This window comes from Zootoca vivipara, chromosome 15, assembly GCF_965207765.1.
Source record: "Zootoca vivipara chromosome 15, rZooViv2.hap1.1, whole genome shotgun sequence".
Classification (NCBI taxonomy): Eukaryota; Metazoa; Chordata; class Lepidosauria; order Squamata; family Lacertidae; genus Zootoca; species Zootoca vivipara.
Genome location: NC_142598.1, coordinates 10276424 through 10296692, shown reverse-complemented (window position 1 = coordinate 10296692; position 20269 = coordinate 10276424). Strand labels below are relative to the sequence as shown.

General features: G+C 47.0%; 1 protein-coding gene across 4 annotated transcripts in view; it reads left to right on the top strand.

The window, feature by feature from the left end:
• The window catches only part of TSPAN16 (tetraspanin 16), a 28617-nt gene extending 14258 nt beyond the window's left edge, over window positions 1-14359 (top strand). For 2 of the 4 annotated variants that reach the window (XM_088658847.1, XM_088658848.1), the window contains exons 4-8: window positions 1626-1700; window positions 4125-4232; window positions 7370-7507; window positions 9236-9319; window positions 14154-14359. In XM_088658847.1, the coding sequence (XP_088514973.1) occupies window positions 1626-1700; window positions 4125-4232; window positions 7370-7507; window positions 9236-9319; window positions 14154-14222 (474 nt within the window). In that variant the 3' untranslated portion in view covers window positions 14223-14359. Of the gene's footprint in view, window positions 1-1625; window positions 1701-4124; window positions 4233-7369; window positions 7508-9235; window positions 9320-10868; window positions 11176-14153 lie in introns of those variants that run through there. The other 2 variants (XM_060268751.2, XM_088658849.1) reach the window with 2 other exon arrangements.
• Window positions 14360-20269: the final 5910 nt, after the last annotated feature.

Here is a 20269-nt window from a genome sequence, read left to right as displayed (position 1 = left end):
TTCTCCACCTGCAAGATAGTATCGTTGTTTTACCTCATTTAATACTTGTCTTCACACTTATTATTTGTCTTATTTGATTTATTTTACCTTGTCCTTGACTGTTAATAAAGTATAGGATTAAATGTAAAAAACAGTCTCTTTCCTTCCGTCGAAGACAAGAAGGTTTAGCTGTATGTCGAACTACCTAGGTCACCAGGCACGGTAGTGAGGACAGAACACTGACTGAAGTTTGTGCATCTGGGTCGCATACCTGCCAAGTTCCAGCCCGAGAAATAAGGGACCGGACCGGAAGTAGCAGACCGGAAGTAGCTGCTGCCGCCATTTTGGAACTGGGCGGAGCATGCTCAGAAGTGACTTTTGATGCTGCTGTGCCCAGTTCCAAAATGGCCGCCGCACCAGAAGTCACGCTGCAACCATTTTGGAACTGGGCAGGGCAGCATCAAAAGTCGCTTCTGAGCATGCTCCGCCCAGTTTCAAAATGGCCGCCGCGCCAGAATAAGCCGGGGAAAAACAAAAAAAACAGTTTTTTTGGCTGGGAACAGCTGGAAAAACGGGGGTTTCCCGGGGAATACGGGAGACTTGGCAGCTATGGGGTCGTGTCTCTGAGTGTTAGCAGCAGCTACTAGCTCCAATATACTATCCTGCCTAGGGACTTCTAAGGGGTTGATCCGTTTGAGCAAGGTCCCTGACAGTGATTTTTTTTTTCTAGGATAAAATGGTGCCAGTATGCACCACGCAAGGAAGGGCTCTCAGCACTGGCGGATGAATGTTTTATTACTTACTTATCAAACCTTTATTAGGCATTTTACAAATAAAACCAGAAAAGAGAAAATCACATATAAGAGCCTTGAAATATATATATATTAAAAAGGCAGCAGTTGGCTACATAGAGTGATTGTATTTATATATATGTAGAATCTGGGGTTTTCCCTGTTAACCTGCTCCTTGGAGGACAGCTACCAAAAACTCGGCTACCCCCGCCGTTACCCTTTGGTCAACGTCAGATAGGCAGAATCCCACACTTTCACCTTGCTGGGGTTCCAGACCACCCAAAAGAGGGGACAGCACATGTTGACGGAGCGTACTGTACAGTGGACAATGAAAGAGAATATGCTCTACAGTGTCCGGGACATTCATAGAACATCTGCAGAATCTCTTGTTTCTAGGAATGTTTTGATATCTTCCCCTGACAAATGCCGAGGGAAAAACATTCAGACGGGCCAACATAAAAGCCCTACATTGGGCTGAGATTATTAACTTAGTGACGTAATTGGCTCTGCTATCTAGGATATTTAAATCATAGAATATAGGGGAGCAAATTTTGTTTACAGCTGCCACAATATTTTGTCTCTCGACATCCTTTAGTCTAGTTAGGATATTATGGAAAATGTATTGCTCGCTAGAATTGTAGAAGGATGTTGGATGCCGCCCAGAGTGGCTGTGGAAACCCAGCCAGATGGGCGGGGTACAAATAATAAATTATTATTATTATATGAGTCTACTCTGAGTAAATCTTCATTGATTTACTTCATTGATTTGCCACCTCAGGTGATCTCTCCCCTGGCATTTATGAGCTCTCGTTTTTGCTGATTGTGGATTCCCTCTCCCTTTCCCTCTGTTTCCAGTTCTTTGTGGTCATACTGATTCTCTTCATAGCAGAAGTGGCCGGTGCTATCGTGGTGCTGCTTTTCTCATCTGTGGTAAGTCAGTGCTAACATCTGGAGTTTGTGGCTTCCGCAATTCGAATTTTGCAGCAAGAGGGTCCATGACTAGAAGTAGAATCTGTGTTGTTTACCAACAGGAGGCAACACGATTATTGATCGCTCAAAAATGGAGGAAAACTGAGGTGCCCACAATCCAAGATTGGCAAATAAAATTAATAGAATTTATGAATTTGGAAAGAATGACGGCTGCAATCAGGAATACTTCTAAACAAAAATCTAAATTGGAATGGGGGGTAGTGGAGGAGTATTTTAAGAAAAAGGATATAAAAACGGAGTTGATGATCTGTCTAAATTAAGCTGTAATGGGGAAATTTGTAAAAAGGATGGGAAAATGGAAAGTAAAATAAAATAATAAGGGATTGGGAAAACTCAATCAGAGATGTAACGTAATGGTTAGGAACGCAAACTAAAGAGAATTCAGAAGCCAAGTGATGTGTGGTGATTGGGAAGTTAAACTTTTTTATTTTTCTTTTAACAAATATTTGTTTAAATGATGTACTTTTTTTCTTTGTATTGTATTTTAATGATTTAAATAAAGGTTATTTTTAAAACTTAAAAAAACAACAACAGGAGGCAACACAACACCACCTCTTAATTCTCACATTGTTTCTGGATTAAGGCAGGCACTCCCAAACTCTGGCCCTCCAGACGTTTTGGACTACAATTCCCATCATCCCTGACCACTGGTCCTGTTAGCTAGGGATCATGGGAATTGTAGGCCAAAACATCTGGAGGGCCGCAGTTTGGGGATGCCTGGATTAAGGTGTCCCACTAGCTTCTGAAAAATGCTAGGGGCAGTGGGCAGCACCAGATTTAGGGTGATGGGGGCTGTTCCCCCGCACAGGGCATACAAGAGTATGCAAAACTATGATATAGTGCACGAGAGCATGCACAGTATGAAAGGTGAGAGGGCGGAGGGTGCCAATTTTTATCCTTGCTCAGCACGCCATATTACGAAAGTCTGCCCCCGGGAAGGAGGAGGGTTGGAACCCCCCCCCCCCCAGCATAAGCAACAAAGAATGGCACTTAGTAGCCAGCGGAAACTAAATTAGAAGGGCTAGTATAATTTCTCGTGGACTGAAGTTCCATAGGGTGGGTACCAAAACAAAGACACCATTACTTCACTCTCAGATGAAACTACAGCAAATGAAGATTGCAGAGCAAGGTCTCTCACTTGTTGCCAGCATTAAATAGTCCTTCCTGAACAAGAAAGGTCTTGTCAACCTTTTTCCGTGTCCTCCTCTTTTTTTGGGAGTGCTGTCAGTTCCTCAACTCTGTGCACGATCCACTCATATTTTCCTGTGGTTCCTGACTTCTTGCTGTCTCCCCAGTTCTTTAGCCTCACTTCTTCTGGGCCTCCTCCCCACTTTGTTTCCTAGCTGTCATCCTCCAAGTGTGCCCTATACAGTATTTGTGTTCCCCCCTGCTACAGCACTCTTCTTGGCCCAGCCCTGGGTACTATTTTCTTCAGCCAAATTGATCTTTCTATTCCTAAAGCTGTTCCCCCCCCCAACATTCTGTTTCATTATATCCGCTGCATTCAGCATGCTTGTGAACATGCCATGACTTCCCTAGCTCATCCAGTGTCAGAGAAGGAGGACAGGCAACAGTTTTAACCTATTGTATAAAGCAGGCATGTCCAACAGGTAGATCGTGATCTACCAGTAGATCATTGGACGTCTGCAGTAGATCACTGGTAGATCATTGGCTCCCCCCAAAGAAGCTGAACAACTGTGGCTCCCCTTAAAAAAGCTCAAAATTTTACCTCCTCCCTGAAAAAACACAACTTTGGCCTGAACCCCCCCCCCATGGGCCTTCCTCAAAAAAGCTCAACAACTTTTGACCTGAACCCCCAAAAAGGGGGTAGATCACTGCCAGTTTTTTAAATCTGTGAGTAGATCGCAGTCTCTTGGGAGTTGGCCACCTGAAATATACTCGGAGTCAAGAGTGAATTTCATGCTCTTTATTCAGCTCATAGTCATCAAGGAGGAGAAGAGAAGACGAATGGCTCTTTTCCCAAAACCATCTGCTTATATACATTATTTACACAATGGGCCTTGCGTGATTGGCTACTTCAGGGCTACACCTGTGGGCCAATTATATTGTGGATTGACTTTTGCCTGCAGCCTGATTGGCTGCTCCTACAGGCCAATCAGGTAGCAGATTCACTTCTGCCAGCCGCCTGATTGGCTGCTCCAGCAGGCCAATCAGGTTGCGGATTCACTTCCACCTGGAGTTGGATTGGGTAGCTCCCGCTGATTCTGAATCCTATTCTTCTAGGATTCAGCTCAGTACATAACACCACCCCTGGTATAAAGCATGAGTTCAAGGAAGTCCTGGTTTTATGGTGTTTTTTTATGGAAGTTATGGTTTCCTTATTCACCTGTCTCCTGGTTGCAGGCAGATATATTTGTAGAGCACTTGAAAAATTGGGCCCTGAAGACTTTAAAAGAGGACTACGGCAAGCAAGGGGACATCACGGGCATTTGGGCAACAACAATGAAAGAGGCGAGTGAAATTTGTTGTTGTGGCCATCCCTCCGTCTTGTGATAAATCCTAATTTCTGGTGTTGTAAGACAGAGGTTTTGAAAGAGCCTCCGAATACTTTTTGAAATGTGCCTTGAGCTTTGTGGACGCCGTAAAACTCAGTCAAGTGATTTATTGCTCGACTGGTCATAAACACATCACAGTAGCACTATTTACAATCATTATAGCAACAGCTGTAACAGCATGCTTAAGTTTCAGTCCCTCTTTCTCTTTTGAACAGCGAGACACAGACAGACACCGTCATGACGCAGCAATTTGCAGACAGCACCTGTTGGTCAGTCGCCTGCAAAAATAAAAAACGAAAGCTCTCCTTTTATTGGCACTTCCAGCTGAAGCTGCGCATGCCCGGAGTACCACTCCCACTTACATACGACTGTTCTGGAATCTTCTCCCTGATTCTGGATGAATGACTCCCTAACAGAGAGTACTTAACTGGTCTCCTTCTGATTTTCGTGCCAGTTCAACTATCATCCAAACAGTTGGTTAAGCGGTTTCCTGACTGAAGGAAGGTGAACAGGGGTGGTGTGTGTGTGTGTGTGTGTGTGTTGTTGTTGTTGTTGTTTTTTACAGAGAGCTTCTTCATTGGCGCTGTCATAAGCAAAAATCTGCCCTTATTCCCTTATGGGGTACACAAGAGCCCTTATTGGGTTCTCCGTCGGTCGGAGAATATAACAGAGGCCAACCAGAGAATTTTGAGAAGCAAAGCCTTTATTTTTGCCGTTGCAGCAGGGTCCTTCCCCTCACGCAGGAGAACAAGGAAGGAACCCCAAAACAAAGGGGTCCTGCCCTTAAAAAGAAATTTGAAATTGGTTTCAGCCCACCCCCCCAGAAGCATCACCCATACGTCACAGAAGGGGTGTAGCCCAAGACCTCCCTCCCTAAATTCATCGTAGATACATCATGAAAGGGGAGGTCTGGTGGCAGTAATCTGAGCATCCTGGACCCTGCCCCCTGCCCCCAAAACCTAATCAAGTAAAAAAAAAAGAGAGAGAGAGATATTTACATTTCCCTGTGTCTGGCACTCAGGTATCAGGATGCCAGGGATTATCACTTTAATTCCTGAGACAATGAGAAGGTTTTCCCCACCCACCCCTTCTTCCTTGCAGAGGAAAACCTGGTCAGAGAGAGTCAAAATGGTGTCAGTCAAGCCTGTCTTCCTGTGCTGCTTCAGACATGTGCCTGTACATTCATGTGCATGTTTATGAACAATTATTATATATATATAGGTAAAGGTAAAGGGACCCCTGACCATTAGGTCCAGTCGTGACTGACTCTGGGGTTGCGCACTCATCTCACATTATTGGCCGAGGGAGCCGGCGTATAGCTTCCAGGTCATGTGGCCAGCATGACAAAGCCACTTCTGGCGAACCAAAGCAGCACATGGAAACGCCGTTTACCTTCCCGCTGTAGCGGTTCCTATTTATCTACTTGCATTTTGACATGCTTTCGAACTGCTACGTTGGCAGGAGCTGGGACCGAGCAACGGGAGCTCACCCTGTCACAGGGATTCGAACCGCCGACCTTTTGATCAGCAAGCCCTAGGCTCAGTGGTTTAACCACAGCGCCACCTGGGTCCCTTATTATATATATATCAAACCTTAAAATTCTTACAACAGTGCTTCCTGTACTGCAACACTAAGGCTGTGTTCACAACACTTCCATTTACTGTGCACTCATTTGTGTTTCCAGTGCTGGGTTTTTAAGCCATGTCCGCGGGACGTTGCCCAAAATGTTGGTGCATCTTGTACTTTGATGAAGATACTGCTGCTTGATGTGTTGTTTCTCAAGCCAGCTTCATAATGATTGGAGTCCTTAAGTCATTCCTAATTCAAATAGCCCAGGTGTGCACACCTTTGCAATGGATAAAGGCATTCCTGCCCTGACAGCATCCCATGGTGTGAACACAGACAGGGGGGAAAAAATGGAAGCTGTGCTTTTGTGAAGAGCTGGTGTGTGTGTGTGTGGCAGAGCTGTGAAACATGGTGTGGGGGACAATTTCATTGCACTTTAAGGCAGTAATGTGAGCACACCTTAAGTCAACAGAGCAGGAAGCTGCTCTGCACAAAGCCACTTCCGCATCTCCACGGAGGTGGTGTTGTGGGCTGACCCTGAGCGAACTCTCGCAATGGGGGCTGAGAGCAGCCCCCTCACGAGGAGGGAGTTCCCGCCTTCGTCAGACCCCGGCTGGCCAATAGGGTCAGCCGGGAGGCAGGGCTTAGCATTCATTAAACCGGCCGGAGGCGGGAACTCAGCCTTTCCTGCCCCGGCTCCCAACCCGATCGGATCACCCGCCCACCCACCCTGAAGCTAGGCAGGTTAGGCCGACGCTGCTATGGATCTTCAGTTGGTCGCCTTGGTTGGCCAGGGGGCCTGGTAGGACTTTTCCCACTTGGGGCTAGCCAAGCTGGTTTTTTCACCTACCTCATAGCAATTCGTCACAACTTGGTTTTGCGGTTAGGCATTGGAAATTTGCATAAAAGAAGAAGGGGGGGCAGATTGTGTCATCCTCTGCCCAGAAATTGGAGAAGTAACTCCGTTAAAGGAGTTCCGGGGGCGGTAGCTTTGTCCTGGGCCTACGGAGGTCAGGGCCTGATGGCACCCCCCAACGGTGGCCACAGGAGGTGTCTCAGTAGATCTACATCACTGGGCTCCTTTCTGGTGGTTAATTTCTCCCAGACTGTAACACACGGGTTACAGTCGGATATAGCCGGTTAGGTTCCAATGCCTAAGCCAATACCACTCATCATTCGTAACCAATAAAGTTGTGGCCTTTTCGCCCACTTAAATTTATTCATTGTTTCTTGTGTCTTTTTTCACGTGGAGGGAGGGGCATTGCCACACAACTGCTCTCCTTAGATCAGGGGTGGGGAAATCATTTGCCCTCCTGATGTTGTTCGTCTCCAGCTCCCATCATCCCTGACCTTTGGCCATCCTGACAGGGGCTAATGGGACTTGTAGTCCACAGCTGGGTGGGGACCCCATTGGGTGTCCCTGCCCAAGCATTTCTTTTTTTGTTCAACAGCTGCTTCCCAATCTCGAATGTGCATGCAATATAAAATGGCTACTATAAAACAAGACGGTCACCTCTCTGTTTGCAGTTGAAATGCTGTGGATTCAACAACTATGCTGATTTCAACAATTCCTACTTCTATCAAACACACGCTGAGAAATACCCCTCCTTTTGCTGCTCAGACAACAATGAGTGCCAGGAATCCGAAGTAGACCACGGCAAACAGGTAACTTGGCTTCCCAGAGATCACGGACTCCACGCATTTGTGTTGTTGTGTGCCGTGGGCCACCTAAAAAAAGGAGCTTAAAGCAAACTCAGCCCCATAACTCTTTGCGGCAGGGAAAAACAACTGGCAAGCCAGGAACTTCTAGGTCAGGGCAGAGGTGGCCAACTCCCAAGAGACTGTGATCTATTCACAGAGTTAAAAACTGGCAGTGATCTACCCCCTTTATGGGGGTTCAGGTCAAAATTGTTGAGCTTTTTTCAGGAAGGAGGAAGGCCCATTTTTAGGGGTTCATGTCAAAGTTGTCAAAGGCTTTTTTTAGGGGGAAGAAAGCCCCATTTCTTTGGGATGCAGGGCAAAAAATGTTGAGTTTTTATTAAGGGAGCCAAAGTTGTTGAGCTTCTTTGGGGGGCAGCCAGTGATCTACCAGTGATCTACCACAGATGTCCAGTGATCTACTGGTAGATCACGATCTACTTGTTGGACGTGCCTGTTCTAGGTCAACTATGTAGGGTTGCCAGACTCAATAGAGGACAGGACTTCTGTGCCTTTAATTGCCCTGCTCTCTTTTGAGTTTGGAAACCTTAAAGAGAAACCAGCAGACCCTTTGCTTGGAAATTAAACAAAGGGTCTGCTGGTTCCTCTTTAAGGTTTCCAGACTCAAAGAGAGATGGGCAATTAAAGGCACAGAAGTCCTGTCCTCTATTGAGTCTGGCAACCCTACAACTATGACTAATCTGGAAAGTAAGAAATGATAGCAGGAGTTCACTTCTGTCAATAGAGAAGATCAGAGGCCAAAGTAGTTTTTGATCTGGCTGAAGTTGGAATCATCCATGTGTTACAATGGGGGAGAAGAGTGTGGAGGCTGCTTACATGTTGCTGAAAGGTGCTGATAGTGCTGCTGACCAATGAACTGGCTGTAGCAATGAGTTCCAGAGGTTAAGATGATCTGGCAGTATTCAGAAGGGATAGTCAACGTAATTCCCAATCACAACACACCCCCACCCCCACCAACCACGGGTGCTGTTACAGACACACTGAAAAGATATTTATTCCCCAGGTGAGCAAGGGAGGCAAAGTCAGGGAAGCACAAGAAACATACTGGCTTCTATGGCGTCTGGGCCAATATGCCAACATATACTGACCATTTTTTTTATAAAAAAAAATACAAACGTCATATAATCCTCCAATTTAACCCTCAAAGCAATATCTTATGTTCCAGAGCTCCCAAACGTGGTGCCTTTAAGGACATGTAATAATTCCTTTTTATAAAAAATGAATTTCTTATAGTTAGAAAAATAGTTAACAATATAATTTATATATTTTTTCCAAATTGTTTTTATTGAATTTCAGAATATTAACAAAGACGAAAAGGGAAAGCAAGTTTCTTAGGCATACCAAAACTCAAGTCAATCAAAGTCATTAGAATCTATCAACTCATCCCCCCCCCAAAAAAAACTCAACTCTTTCCTAACAGACAGATAATAATACACTTTACCATTAATGTTGCAGGCAGCCTTTTAGAAGGCTGTGTCTTTTCCTGTTATGCCCTATTCTTCTCATTAAGAAAAATCAATGAAGTTATATGTGCTGGCAACATGATCCAAGAACTGGTGTTTCTATAGCATTACTAAACGTCAAGATATGTAAGCTTAAGATGGAAGTATCGGTGGCAGTGAACATATTCCTGAAACAGTCTCTTTTGCATCATGTCTTTATGTCTCCTTCCAGGGGTGCCTGAATGAATTCCAGGTGTTCCTGAGCCGCAATGGGAAAATTGTTGGAGGGGTGGCTCTAGCTGTTGGGGTCCTTGAGGTAAGCTCACACATATATGACCTGGTCACCCCAAGTGCTTCCAGAATGTCAGCATTTTGCATACCAGAACATTAGGTTTGTGCAGTTTAAAGTGGATTAAAGGACACTGTTGCTTTAGCACAACAAGTCCACAAAACAAGACCTTTTTTTGGTTTCGGAAAGTGCCGGGGAAATGCCTTGAAAAGTGTAGGATGAACAAATGATTAATGGGAGGATGCTTAACAATCCCATAAGCAAATCAGGATGGATGCTTGTTGGCATAAAACCACCACATAAACAGAACAAATGTTCAATAAAGATCAGACATAGTCCAATGGGACTATGTTTCTCTATTCCAGGGGTAGGCAACCTTAAGGCCCGAGGGCAGAATCCAGCCCATTTGCCTTCTCAGTCTGGCCCGTGGACAGTCCGGGAATCAGCGTATTTTTACATGAGTACAATGTGTGCTTTTATTTAAAATGAATCTCTGGGTTATTTGCTTGGTCCCAGCTCCTGCCAACCTAGCAGTTTGAAAGCACGTCAAAGTGCAAGTAGATGAATAGGTACCGCTCCGGCAGGAAAGTAAACGGCGTTTCCGTGTGCTGCTCTGGTTCGCCAGAAGCGGCTTAGTCATGCTGGCCACATGACCTGGAAGCTGTATGCCGGCTCCCTCGGCCAATAACACGAGATGAGCACCGCAACCCCAGAGTCGGTTATGACTGGACCTAATGGTCAGGGGCCCCTTTACCTTTACATTGATTATTGCTTTCATTTTATGGATCAGTGGTCTCGTTAGATAGTAAAATTCATGTTAAATTGCTGTTTTAGGGGATGTTTTAAAACTCTGGAACAGATTAATCCATTTTGCATTACTTTCTATGGGAAAGCGCACCTTGGTTTTGGAACACTTTGCTTTTGGAACGGACGTCCGGAAAGGATTAAGTTTGAGAACCAAGGTACCACTGTACTAACGTTTAGGAGAGCTTTAAAACCATGCCTGTTTATTCAGACATTTGATAGTTTGAAGTTATGTCCATGGCAACCCTGAAATAATTAGTTTGAAAGGAAGTGATTGCTTTTAGGAGTTTTAAACTATTTTTAGGAGTTTTAACTGTATTGTTCTAGTACAGTCATACCTCGGTTTAAGTACGCTTTGGTTTGAGTACTTTCAGTTTAAGTACTCCGCGGACCCATCTGGAATGGATTAATCCACTTTCCATTACTTTCAATGGGAAAGTTCGCTTCAGGTTAAGTACGCTTCAGGTTAAGTACAGACTTCCGGAACCAATTGTGTACTTAAACCAAGGTACCACTCTGACAAGTTTGCTGCTGTGGGCGCTTCCATGAGAAGCTGCAGGATGTGTACATAAACAGTATCCCTTCCATGTGAACGTTGTGCAATCTATTACCTCTTCCTGCTGCAACCCAGTTCGCAATTGATGTGTTTGCAGGAAATGTTATCGTCATGACGAGAATTGGTAAAAACGGCCAACAGCATTGTTCCATGTTAATAACTCCCAGGAGGGTCCTGTGTGTAAAATACTGCCTCACCTGTCCTTTTGCCCCCTAGCTGGCTGCCCTGGCTGTCTCCTTGATCCTGTACTGTCAGATTGGTAAATACGCCTGAAGCAAAATTGGCTACCTACAGCACAGCTCTGGCTCCAGCTCTCGGCTTCTGCATCAGCCACGAAAGAGACATAGCAAGCATCCTTATTCAAAGAGCAGATGCGACAATCACTTTTACTGGATCAAAAGAGCGACATGATCCTCATCCTCATTCATAATTATTAGCTATTAACCCATCACTAATAATTAAACCCTAGTTTAACAGTACTTGCTTTTAAAAAAAAACGCCCTGAAAAAAATATGTAAACCTATTGTTTTGTGCTTCCCTTGCCTTATGTAGTGGGAAATCCAGGGTAGCCTTTACATCAAGGGGTTGGGAACATCCAGCCTGTGGGCTAAATATGGCCTTCCAGGCCTCTCCAACTCACCCTCGGGACTCTCTCGGGCCAGTCCTATTCTGCACCCTCCCTGAATTCTTTTGGCTGGCTGGAATCTGTCCCTCAACATAATACAGTGGTACCTCGGTTTATGAACACAATTGGTTCCGGAAGTCCGTTCATAAACTGAAGCTTTCATAAACTAAAGCACAGGTGTCAAACACAAGGCCCGGGGGCCTAATCCGGCCCGCCAGACCTCGTCATGTGGCCCGCGTAGCCGCCGCCGACAATAGCCGCTGACAGTAGTTCTGGAGCCTGCGATTGGCCGAGGGTCAAAACCGGGGGCGGGGCTGCAGGCGGAGGCCGGGGCGCTGGAGCCGCGCTGACGGCCTTGGCCAGAGAATTTCAATTTTGAATGAGGCTGAGGGAGGCGGTGGCACAGCAGCCAGACGGGGAAGTGAGATGCAGCAGGAGGAGGAGGAAGCCCGCCGAGGAGGTAGGAAAGCCCTACAGGCGCCGCCGGCAAAGTTGGTGCCGGGATGGAGCAGCGCTGGATTTTTTTTTGGCGGGCTTTGCTGTTGTCTCCGAGAGCGAGTGAGGCGGCACTGGGGAGCCGCCGCCCGCCGCTTCCTTTCCTCTCCTCGGCTGCATCCGGTAGGTGGGCGAGCGAGCGGGCGAAAGGGACGCGGAGTGAGCCTGAGGGGGAAGTAGGCGAAGCGCAACAGCCGTTCTCTTGATGGAGCCGGGTTTCTCTTCCCTCTTCCCCCGTTTTCTCCTCATAGACACTCGGGAGGCTGCCTGGCTTTTGCTCTGCCCCCCACCCCCCGAGCCACCCTTTGGCTTCTCAGTTCCAGTGGAGCTGCTCCCCGGGGGGCGGCCGGGAGGGAGGCGGCGGCGGCACGGGTTCCTGCTCTTCCCGCTCTGCCGCCGCCTCCTCTCAGCCCCTCGTGATGTAGGGCTCCAGATGGAGTCGCCTCACGGTTTGAGTAGGTGGGAGGGGATTTTTTTTGGGGGGGGAGGTTTTCAAGCCTCCTCTGCCTGCAGTCCCGGTAAGGAGAGGCGGTGGCGAAGACGACAACAGTGGGGGGAAGAGCAGCTCTGAGGCGAAGATGCACGTCCGCTGGGGCTGGGGCTGCCGCCGCCTTCCTCCTCAGGAAATCCGCTGCCCTCCCTCAGCGCGAGGGGAAGGGACTCTGGCGCTGAGGAGGGAGGATGCAAAAGCAAAGCAGGGAGTTGGCGCTGCACCGCATGTTCCTGCCCCTCTCCAAAGCATGGGGTGGGTTGCAGCGTGTGGCATCCTGCCTAGCGGGGTTTGGGTGTGCGCAGGGCGGGAGAGGGAAGCCCTCTTTCCATCTGCAGGTTTTTAATCCCAGCCGTGGCTTTCTCCTTCCTGCCGAAGGTTTAGTTGAGCCCCCCCCCCTGGAAGCCGTTGATCCCCACCTTTTGTTCAAATTTCCCTCGTTTACATCCCCTCCCACACACGTGCCACGACGCAGGAATGTGATCCGCATGGGGGCGGGAATGAGCTTACATTATTACAAAAAACAGTAATAATTGAATGCAGTGACAATAATTTATGATAATAAAGAGTGGACACATAGTCCTACAGACACAACCGGCCCTTTGAGGGTGACCAAACTGCTGATGCGGCCCCCGATGAATTTGAGTTTGACACCCCTGAACTAAAGCAAACTTTCCCATTGAAAGTAATGGAAAGTGAATTAATCCGTTCCAGATGGGTCTGCGGCGTTCGTAAACTGAGGTGTTCATAAACTGAGGTTCCACTGTAATGCCTCTCAATTATGAGGCTATAATTTGGGCAGACGTCTTATTTTTAAAGTCCTTTGGCTCTGGTGTAATAGAGAATGAAAATTTTATTTTCCTTTGTAAAATGTGTATCTCGCTTGATTGTGGAAAACCTCAAACCTACATTCTTGCTTTCTGATTTGCGATGTAGGCTGAATTGTGTTTTGATCTGTACAGGCCTGCTATCGTGTATGCAGGGCTATCAGGTGTACAGTTTTAGTGCAGGGGAGATTTAAACTATATGCAGTAACGGGACCTTAAATCAGGGGTCCCGTCCCCAACTATGATGGGCCTGAGGACCACATGAGGATGAGCCAATGAGTTGGGGGCCACATATGCACGCACGCACGCACGCACACACACACACACACACACACATATAATCCCCTCCCAGCACTTGTTTTATGAACACACACACACACTCAAACTTCAGCATAGTTCAGCATGCTTACCAGCTAGATGGGGAGAAGACATATGTGCCATCAAATTGTTAAATTCGTAGTTGTGTAGCGGAAAGGGAGGCCAGTTATGGGTGGGGTTCCTTTGCTGTGCTATTGTATTGTGAGTGGAACAGTGTTTGTATAAGGTACGTTTACATTGCAATGTAGTCGAAGCAAAATTCCAAGTCTTGTTTGGTACTTGGCCAATAAATGATTCCTTATTCCTTATGAGATTGCTAAGATCTCTTCTCGCGCTTCTCTGCAGCCCAGTTGTTTGGCGCTGGACAGAGCTGAGCAGTACACCACTCGACACTGCTCCTCTTTGGCGGACACTCGTAGTCGAGTAAGATTGTCTTCCATAAACACAGTTTTAACAGTGAGTCCGTAACTGACTGTGGAAGCCGTTTCTGGATCCACACGTCCTTCCACAGTGGGGACATAGGTTTCCAGGCAGGAGTTGGTGTGGATTTGCCAAACGGTGTGGATTTGCCAAATGTTCCTCCCCCTTAGGACATTTCTCCGTCTCCTGAGTTTGAGCGTCTTCAAAGCCCGTGACACCTTTGGTAAAGGCTGTTCTCCAATTGGAGCGCTTGCTGCCCAATCAGCTGGGCAGTGGGGAGGGGCAAGATGGAATCTCAGCAAATCCCTTCTTTGCCTTCTTCCCAGTCCCCAGCTGATCGGTGTACACAACTGCACTACTCTCAGATGTGCGGCAGGCTGAGGGGAGCAGGATGATGATGGGGAAGACGGAAGGTACAAACGGACAATCATCGCCATGTGCCTTCCTCCCAACAGCCCAGGGATGCTGTCAGGAGTCCCAGTTTCCGACTTGATAACACACCGAGCGTGGTTAATTAAAAAGGAAGATTTATTGCAAAAACATGCTGCCATTCTCATTAATCATGATGACCCTTCTGAAAATGCTGTCTTTTCCTATCTTAGAGTCCTCCCATTCATAGAGACCTCAGAGAGAGGGGGTCAGCTCCCTTCCCTTCCCCATTCTCTGAGAGGCTGTCTCTTAACTCTTTCCCACCTGTGTGTGCTTTTGGTGAGCTTTGACTGTGTTCTAGCTGGCTCCCCACCATTTCCTTATCAGCCTGCATTCCAGGGGGCGGGGCACTACCCACTGCTTATCCTGGATGGCAGTTAACCCTCTCTGTTCCTGGCTGCTTCCTTCAATTGGCAGCAACCCTTCCCTGTTGGCTGGCTGCAAACCTTCCCTGGGGGTTGGCTCATTCATGACAGATACACGAGTGCCACTGCAAAGTTCCTGTGATTTCAGGGAGGGAAGGGAGCTATGCAATCCATTTGAGGCTGGCTGCACATGCCCTTTGGGCAGAGCATTTTCTGTGGACTTTTTTCTCCTCTATGCCTGCCAGCCTCTGCTCCCAGGCCCTCCCCAGATTGCCAAAATGTATTTCATTTACATAGTTTGTAATCCCATCACCAAATTTAATAAATTGAGGTTGTTGCAGGCGATATCTGTTGAAAGCACAGGAAGTAGTTATTTAAGGGTGTCAGCTTGTTAAAGTACGCTTAGCTGATTAACCAGCTGTCAAAGGGTAGCATAAAATTTAATAAATAATAACTTTCATATGAGCAGAACTTCAACATACTTTGTTGAAATATTTATTTAGTGAAGGTTCCTGCTCATTGATCGGAGGGAAGCTAATCTGTATGTATTATATGACTTCACTGTTCCACATAACAAAGTAAAAAATAAAAAAGTGTTTTTATTACAGTGTAATAAATAATAACCCTAATGATCACAATACCTGAGGTCTCCAGAACTTCCCTGATGTGTTGAGGTATCAGATATCTAGTTCTACCTTGTGTGAGTAAAATTAATGTTGATGGAGGGGATGTAACATACAAGTCTGGCTTTCGTTCTTGGGCAAAAAGCTCTATTTGGGTTGGCAAAATGGTGGAGAGAACCAGGAGGTACCAATCGGAGAGGAATAACCACCACATCCATCAGAGTACAAATGGCTTTTGTGAATGTGGTGGCCTCCTCCACACTGTAGGGCAGCGGCAGGCGCAGGCTGTAGGTGGCGGGGCACCACTGCAGCTCCTGCCTGCGGACCTTGAGCTGAGCCTGGTTGGCCGAGCTGAGGCAGGGCAGTTTCACCATCACCACCAGCTCGCGAGCTGGTGTGCAGGGAAAGGGCAGGCCGCCGGCAAAGCCACGCAGCTCCCCCACTCGCTGGGGCGCCACTGAGAGGCGCCCCTGAGAGGTGGGCACCCTGGTGCAACGCACCAGTAGCCCCTAAGGTGTCACGGTCCGGTCGGCGGGCGGTTGAAGCCCTGGCTGAGGATGTCAGGACCAGAGGCAAGATGGTGGTGTAGAAGCAGGAACAGGTGTGGGGCTGTGGGTCCAGCAGCAGGTAGTCGCAGGGTCAAGGAGCAAGGCAGAGGCGAAGGTCTGGGAGTCAAGGAGCAAGGCGTCGGCAAGGCAAAGGTCCAAGGGTCGAGGAGCAAGGCGTCAGCAAGGCGAAGGTCCAAGGGTCGAGGAGCAAGGTGTCAGCAAGGCAGAGGTCCAAGGGTCGAGGATCAAGGCTTCGGCAAGGCAAGGGTCCAAGGAGCAAGAGGCCAGAGGCAACCAGGCAGGGGTAGCGTTGCTGTGGCAAAGAGCTGCAGGGAAATGCTGAGCTTTTATCCCTTCCAGCTCCTGCCACCAGGTGCAGTGAGGTATCAAGTGGCCTCACCTGAGTGGCCACTCCTTGCTTCTCCAGCACAAGCTGAGGCCTCACCTGAGTGGCCACTCCTTGCTTCTCCAGCACAAGCTGAGGCCTCACCTGAGTGGCCACTCCTTGCTTCTCCAGCACAAGCTGAGGCCTCACCTGAGTGGCCACTCCTTGCTTTCTCCAGCACAAGCTGAGGCAGGCCCCAGTCCTGCAAAGCACTACAGGCCCCAGAGCCTGACTCCTGCCCATACTCCTGACAATAGGAAAGTCGGAGCTGGCCCTAGGGATGATCGCAAAGTGGTTTTCGCTGAGTTCAGTCTGGGAGAATATGATTTGTCTGACAAAAACACCATGAATGCATTTGCAGAACAGCTGTGTTTCCACTGAGCAAATAAAGCTTTGCTCCTGTGCAGCCCAAGCTTTTATGATGCATATTTAATGAAAAGACAAACGCCTATAGTAAAAAACCAAACAAAAAGGTGCACTTCCTGTTCAGCAACAGAGATGGCTGATGTCATCGGACCTGATATTTGGTTAGTATGAAACAAAGCACCTAGACAGGGCAGTCTCAAGCAGGTCGGGTGCCCTGGTGCTGAGGGGCGGAGATCGCTCCGGTGCCCCCGCCCTCGCAGGGCGCAGCATGGCTTCCACGCGGCTTCCTACCAGCCCGGCGCCCTGACACCCCGCGCCACCAGGACTCTACCTAGAGCCGGCCCTGCACCTAGAAGAGCCTCATTGGCAGCTGTTCAGTTTAATATATTAATTGTATTCATTTAGGTTATATTTTTAGCCTGATGTTCAATCGTATTGATTTCCAAAGCAGAACACAATTAAATTACTATAATAATACAAATGTAATCGGTGTTTATTTTTTCTTTTAAAAAATGTTTAGGGGTACTCTCATTTTCCTGCTCATATTGAAATACTGCCCCTCAATGAGGACTAACTTAGATTCACAAAATGTTTAGGGGTATGCGTACCCCTGCATCCCCCCAGAAAAAAAAGCACTGAATGTAAAAATAAAACAATGCAACAGCAGAAGGCCAAGATAAAATCAAAAGACATTAAAAAATGGATCTTTGGTTAATGTTTCCACCTGCAGGGAACAGCCCCCTGCTGAAAAGGTTTGCTGACCCCTGCATCTTTGGGTCCAGTAGGGGCAGGAGTTTAAACCACTTTTTCCATGTCCAGGAAATTGCCTGGCAGAAATTGCCTAGCAGAGGAGCCATCAAGAAGAACGGGGGGGGGGGGGAGTTTTAGTTTTGCAAGATGGAGAAAGTGGTTGGAACACCATGTGGGCTGGCTGAGATAGGCTGTAACGAAGACACAGACGGAGCATGACTGATTTCTCTGTTGGCAGACCCAAGCCTGCTGCACTTATGCAAGAAGCAAAGGACCCTCAGGGTGCAATGTTGGGATTCTCCGTCTAGGCTCAAGTTGTATATATAGCTAAATAAACCATCTATCATAAAGTCACCGCAGAATCTGTTGTGCCTCATTTCCAAAGGAAGCAAGAACCCTTGGGTAAGCGCCTGGACCCCTAGAATCTTGCACTGCTCGGAGATCGGGCTGGTGTGTAACAATACGTTAATGTATGTCTGTGGTCTTGTCCTGAGTCATCTAATTTACAGTGTTGAGGCAGGGCAACAACTGCAAGGTACTACCACTTGGCAATATCTAGGAGGCTTCCATTGACAGGTAGAGTGCTTTCTCCGATCACATATGTTTTACAGACTTTGGTTTTGTGCCCGCTGCTGCAAATGCCTTTATTGTTGCTATTATTAGTTGATTGGTTATTAATTATGCTATATCTTTAGCTTTAAAGTTTAATGAGCTATTGTTCATATCTGTAGCGCATTTTTTAAAGGATGTTTTAATGTAGAAAAGTGGCTGGTCAATTATTCAGTCAATAAATATAAAGCGTCCTTTAGTCAACCCAACCAGCCTGTGTGTCTCCAGATCTTACACAACCACTTTGTTAATGTGGAGTTATGAACACCAGCTGCCTTAGGAGTGATTTGGGGCAGCGTGTTGTTCTTGGCATGGCGAGAACTTCAGTACATTTCTAGATCAAGGTCATCTGACACAGCCGGGTGTTTTTTTTTAAAGGGTTTCCAAAACATGATATGTGGCCTCGATGCACACTGTAGAATTCACATAACATAAATGAGAAAGTCACCCTGTATTTCACTCATTTCAGCTCTTGATTAACAAAAATACAATTATTACTGAAGATGATTAACTCTAAAAATCCATGTTTGGCACAAAGATATTTGAATGTGCGCAGGTGGAACAACATCCCCTATTTTCAAAGCTCCTCAGCCCCTGTTTGGAAATTGCATGGAAGAGGAGCAAGCACTCAGCCCGGCTTCTCCACTGAGCCCTTTAAGTGATGTGTGGTTTGGGCCCTCCACTCAAAACAAATGGGGGAGGGGACTGCATAAATTAAGCAAATCCTTCACAATGCCTGATTGGGCCAGATGGGGTTTTTGACCTGCCACTTAAGGTCCAATGACAGGGATGGCAAACTTGTGACCTTCCAGATGTTGTTAGATTGCAACTCCCATGAGTCCTGGTCAGCATGGTCAATGGTTAGGGATTATGCAAGTTGTAGAAACATCTGGTGAGCTGCAGATTCCCCATCCCTGCCCTACAAATATTGTAAGGATCCATCGTCAGTTATTCAAAGGAAAGGTTTCCAGAAGAAGCTGGACAACATGGATATCTTGCAAGAAGTCAGTAAATAAAGTCAAACGGTGCTCATTAGATCAGCTTCATCTGAAGGTGAAGGCATGTACTCGGTGTAGACCCTGCTTTGGGATGTAATGATCCAGATGTTTTGGACTACAATTCCCATCTTCCCCGACCACTGGTCCTGTTAGCTAGGGATCATGGGAGTTGTAGGCCAAAACATCTGGAGGGCCGCAGTTTGGGGGTGCCTGATTTAGGTGTTCATTCCACACAAAATTAATGTGCAGGTAGAGGGCATAACACTGGTAGCCTCTTCCCCATGTATTAGAACATCTCAAGAGGCGTCTTCAGCATTCTTCAGGACAGGTTGCCTGGGGTGAGGAGAGGGCTTACCAACACTTACCTTTTGCCTTGCTCTTTCCAGGCTCTGTGTCCAAGTGCTTTTTCTTTTTTCGCTCCATAGCTTTCCCCGTGAAAACCTGTTCTTTAAAGCTGAAGCACAACAAATAGCAATTTGGGTTTTCTGCAGATTGCCATTTTCTCCAATTCAGCTTTGAAGAGCGGGTTTTCACAGGCAAAGCTATAGGGCAAAAACCAAAAACAAACAAAACCAGCACTTGGGCACGGAGCTTTAAAGTGCAGACCTTTGGCTGGAAAGGGCCGGACAAAAGGTTAGTGTGGATGATCTCTGATGAAATGATTGTTTGATCTGCTTATTTGTCATTATTTTGCATTCTGGAGTGCTCGCCTCATTGGGGGAAAGGCCATCTGACCCTTTTTAAAATGTCTGTAGGCACCCTGAGTGTGTCTCTGACAGCAGAGGGCCGACTTTTGCAACAAAGCCTTTTTCAAAAAACCAAAAGAGCTCTTCAGCTCACAAAATCTGGAACCTGTAGGCACAGTTTAACAGCGGCTACCTTAACAACATTCCCAAAATGAGCACTTGCTTGCCCTTTCTATTACCTGTGGGCCATCATCAGTAACATTCTGCACCAACACATCACATGATTCCTTCCCGAGTGTTGATCCTGGCTGGTTGACAATCAATTTACTGTGCTTAAGAACAGCGAATATATCTTTTATCTTCTCTCTCTCTCTCTCTCTCTCTCTCACACACACACACACACACACACACAGAGGGAGAGAGGTTGGGGGGGGGAGATAGACTTAAAACTTGTTGGGTTTCTTAGTAGAAAGCCTGTATTTGAGCTGATGAGAGGTTTCTAGCAGACATCCTCATACACGTAATAAACAGATTTGAAACTCCTGTCACTGCTGTGAGCCCAGACAGTCTTCCTTTGTATTCTGGAGGGAGGTGAAAGCAGGAGCAAATACCCAGGAGGGACATATACAGCTTATCTGATCAGAGGGGATGAAGGAATTGCGCACACAGTTGAAAAACAGAGT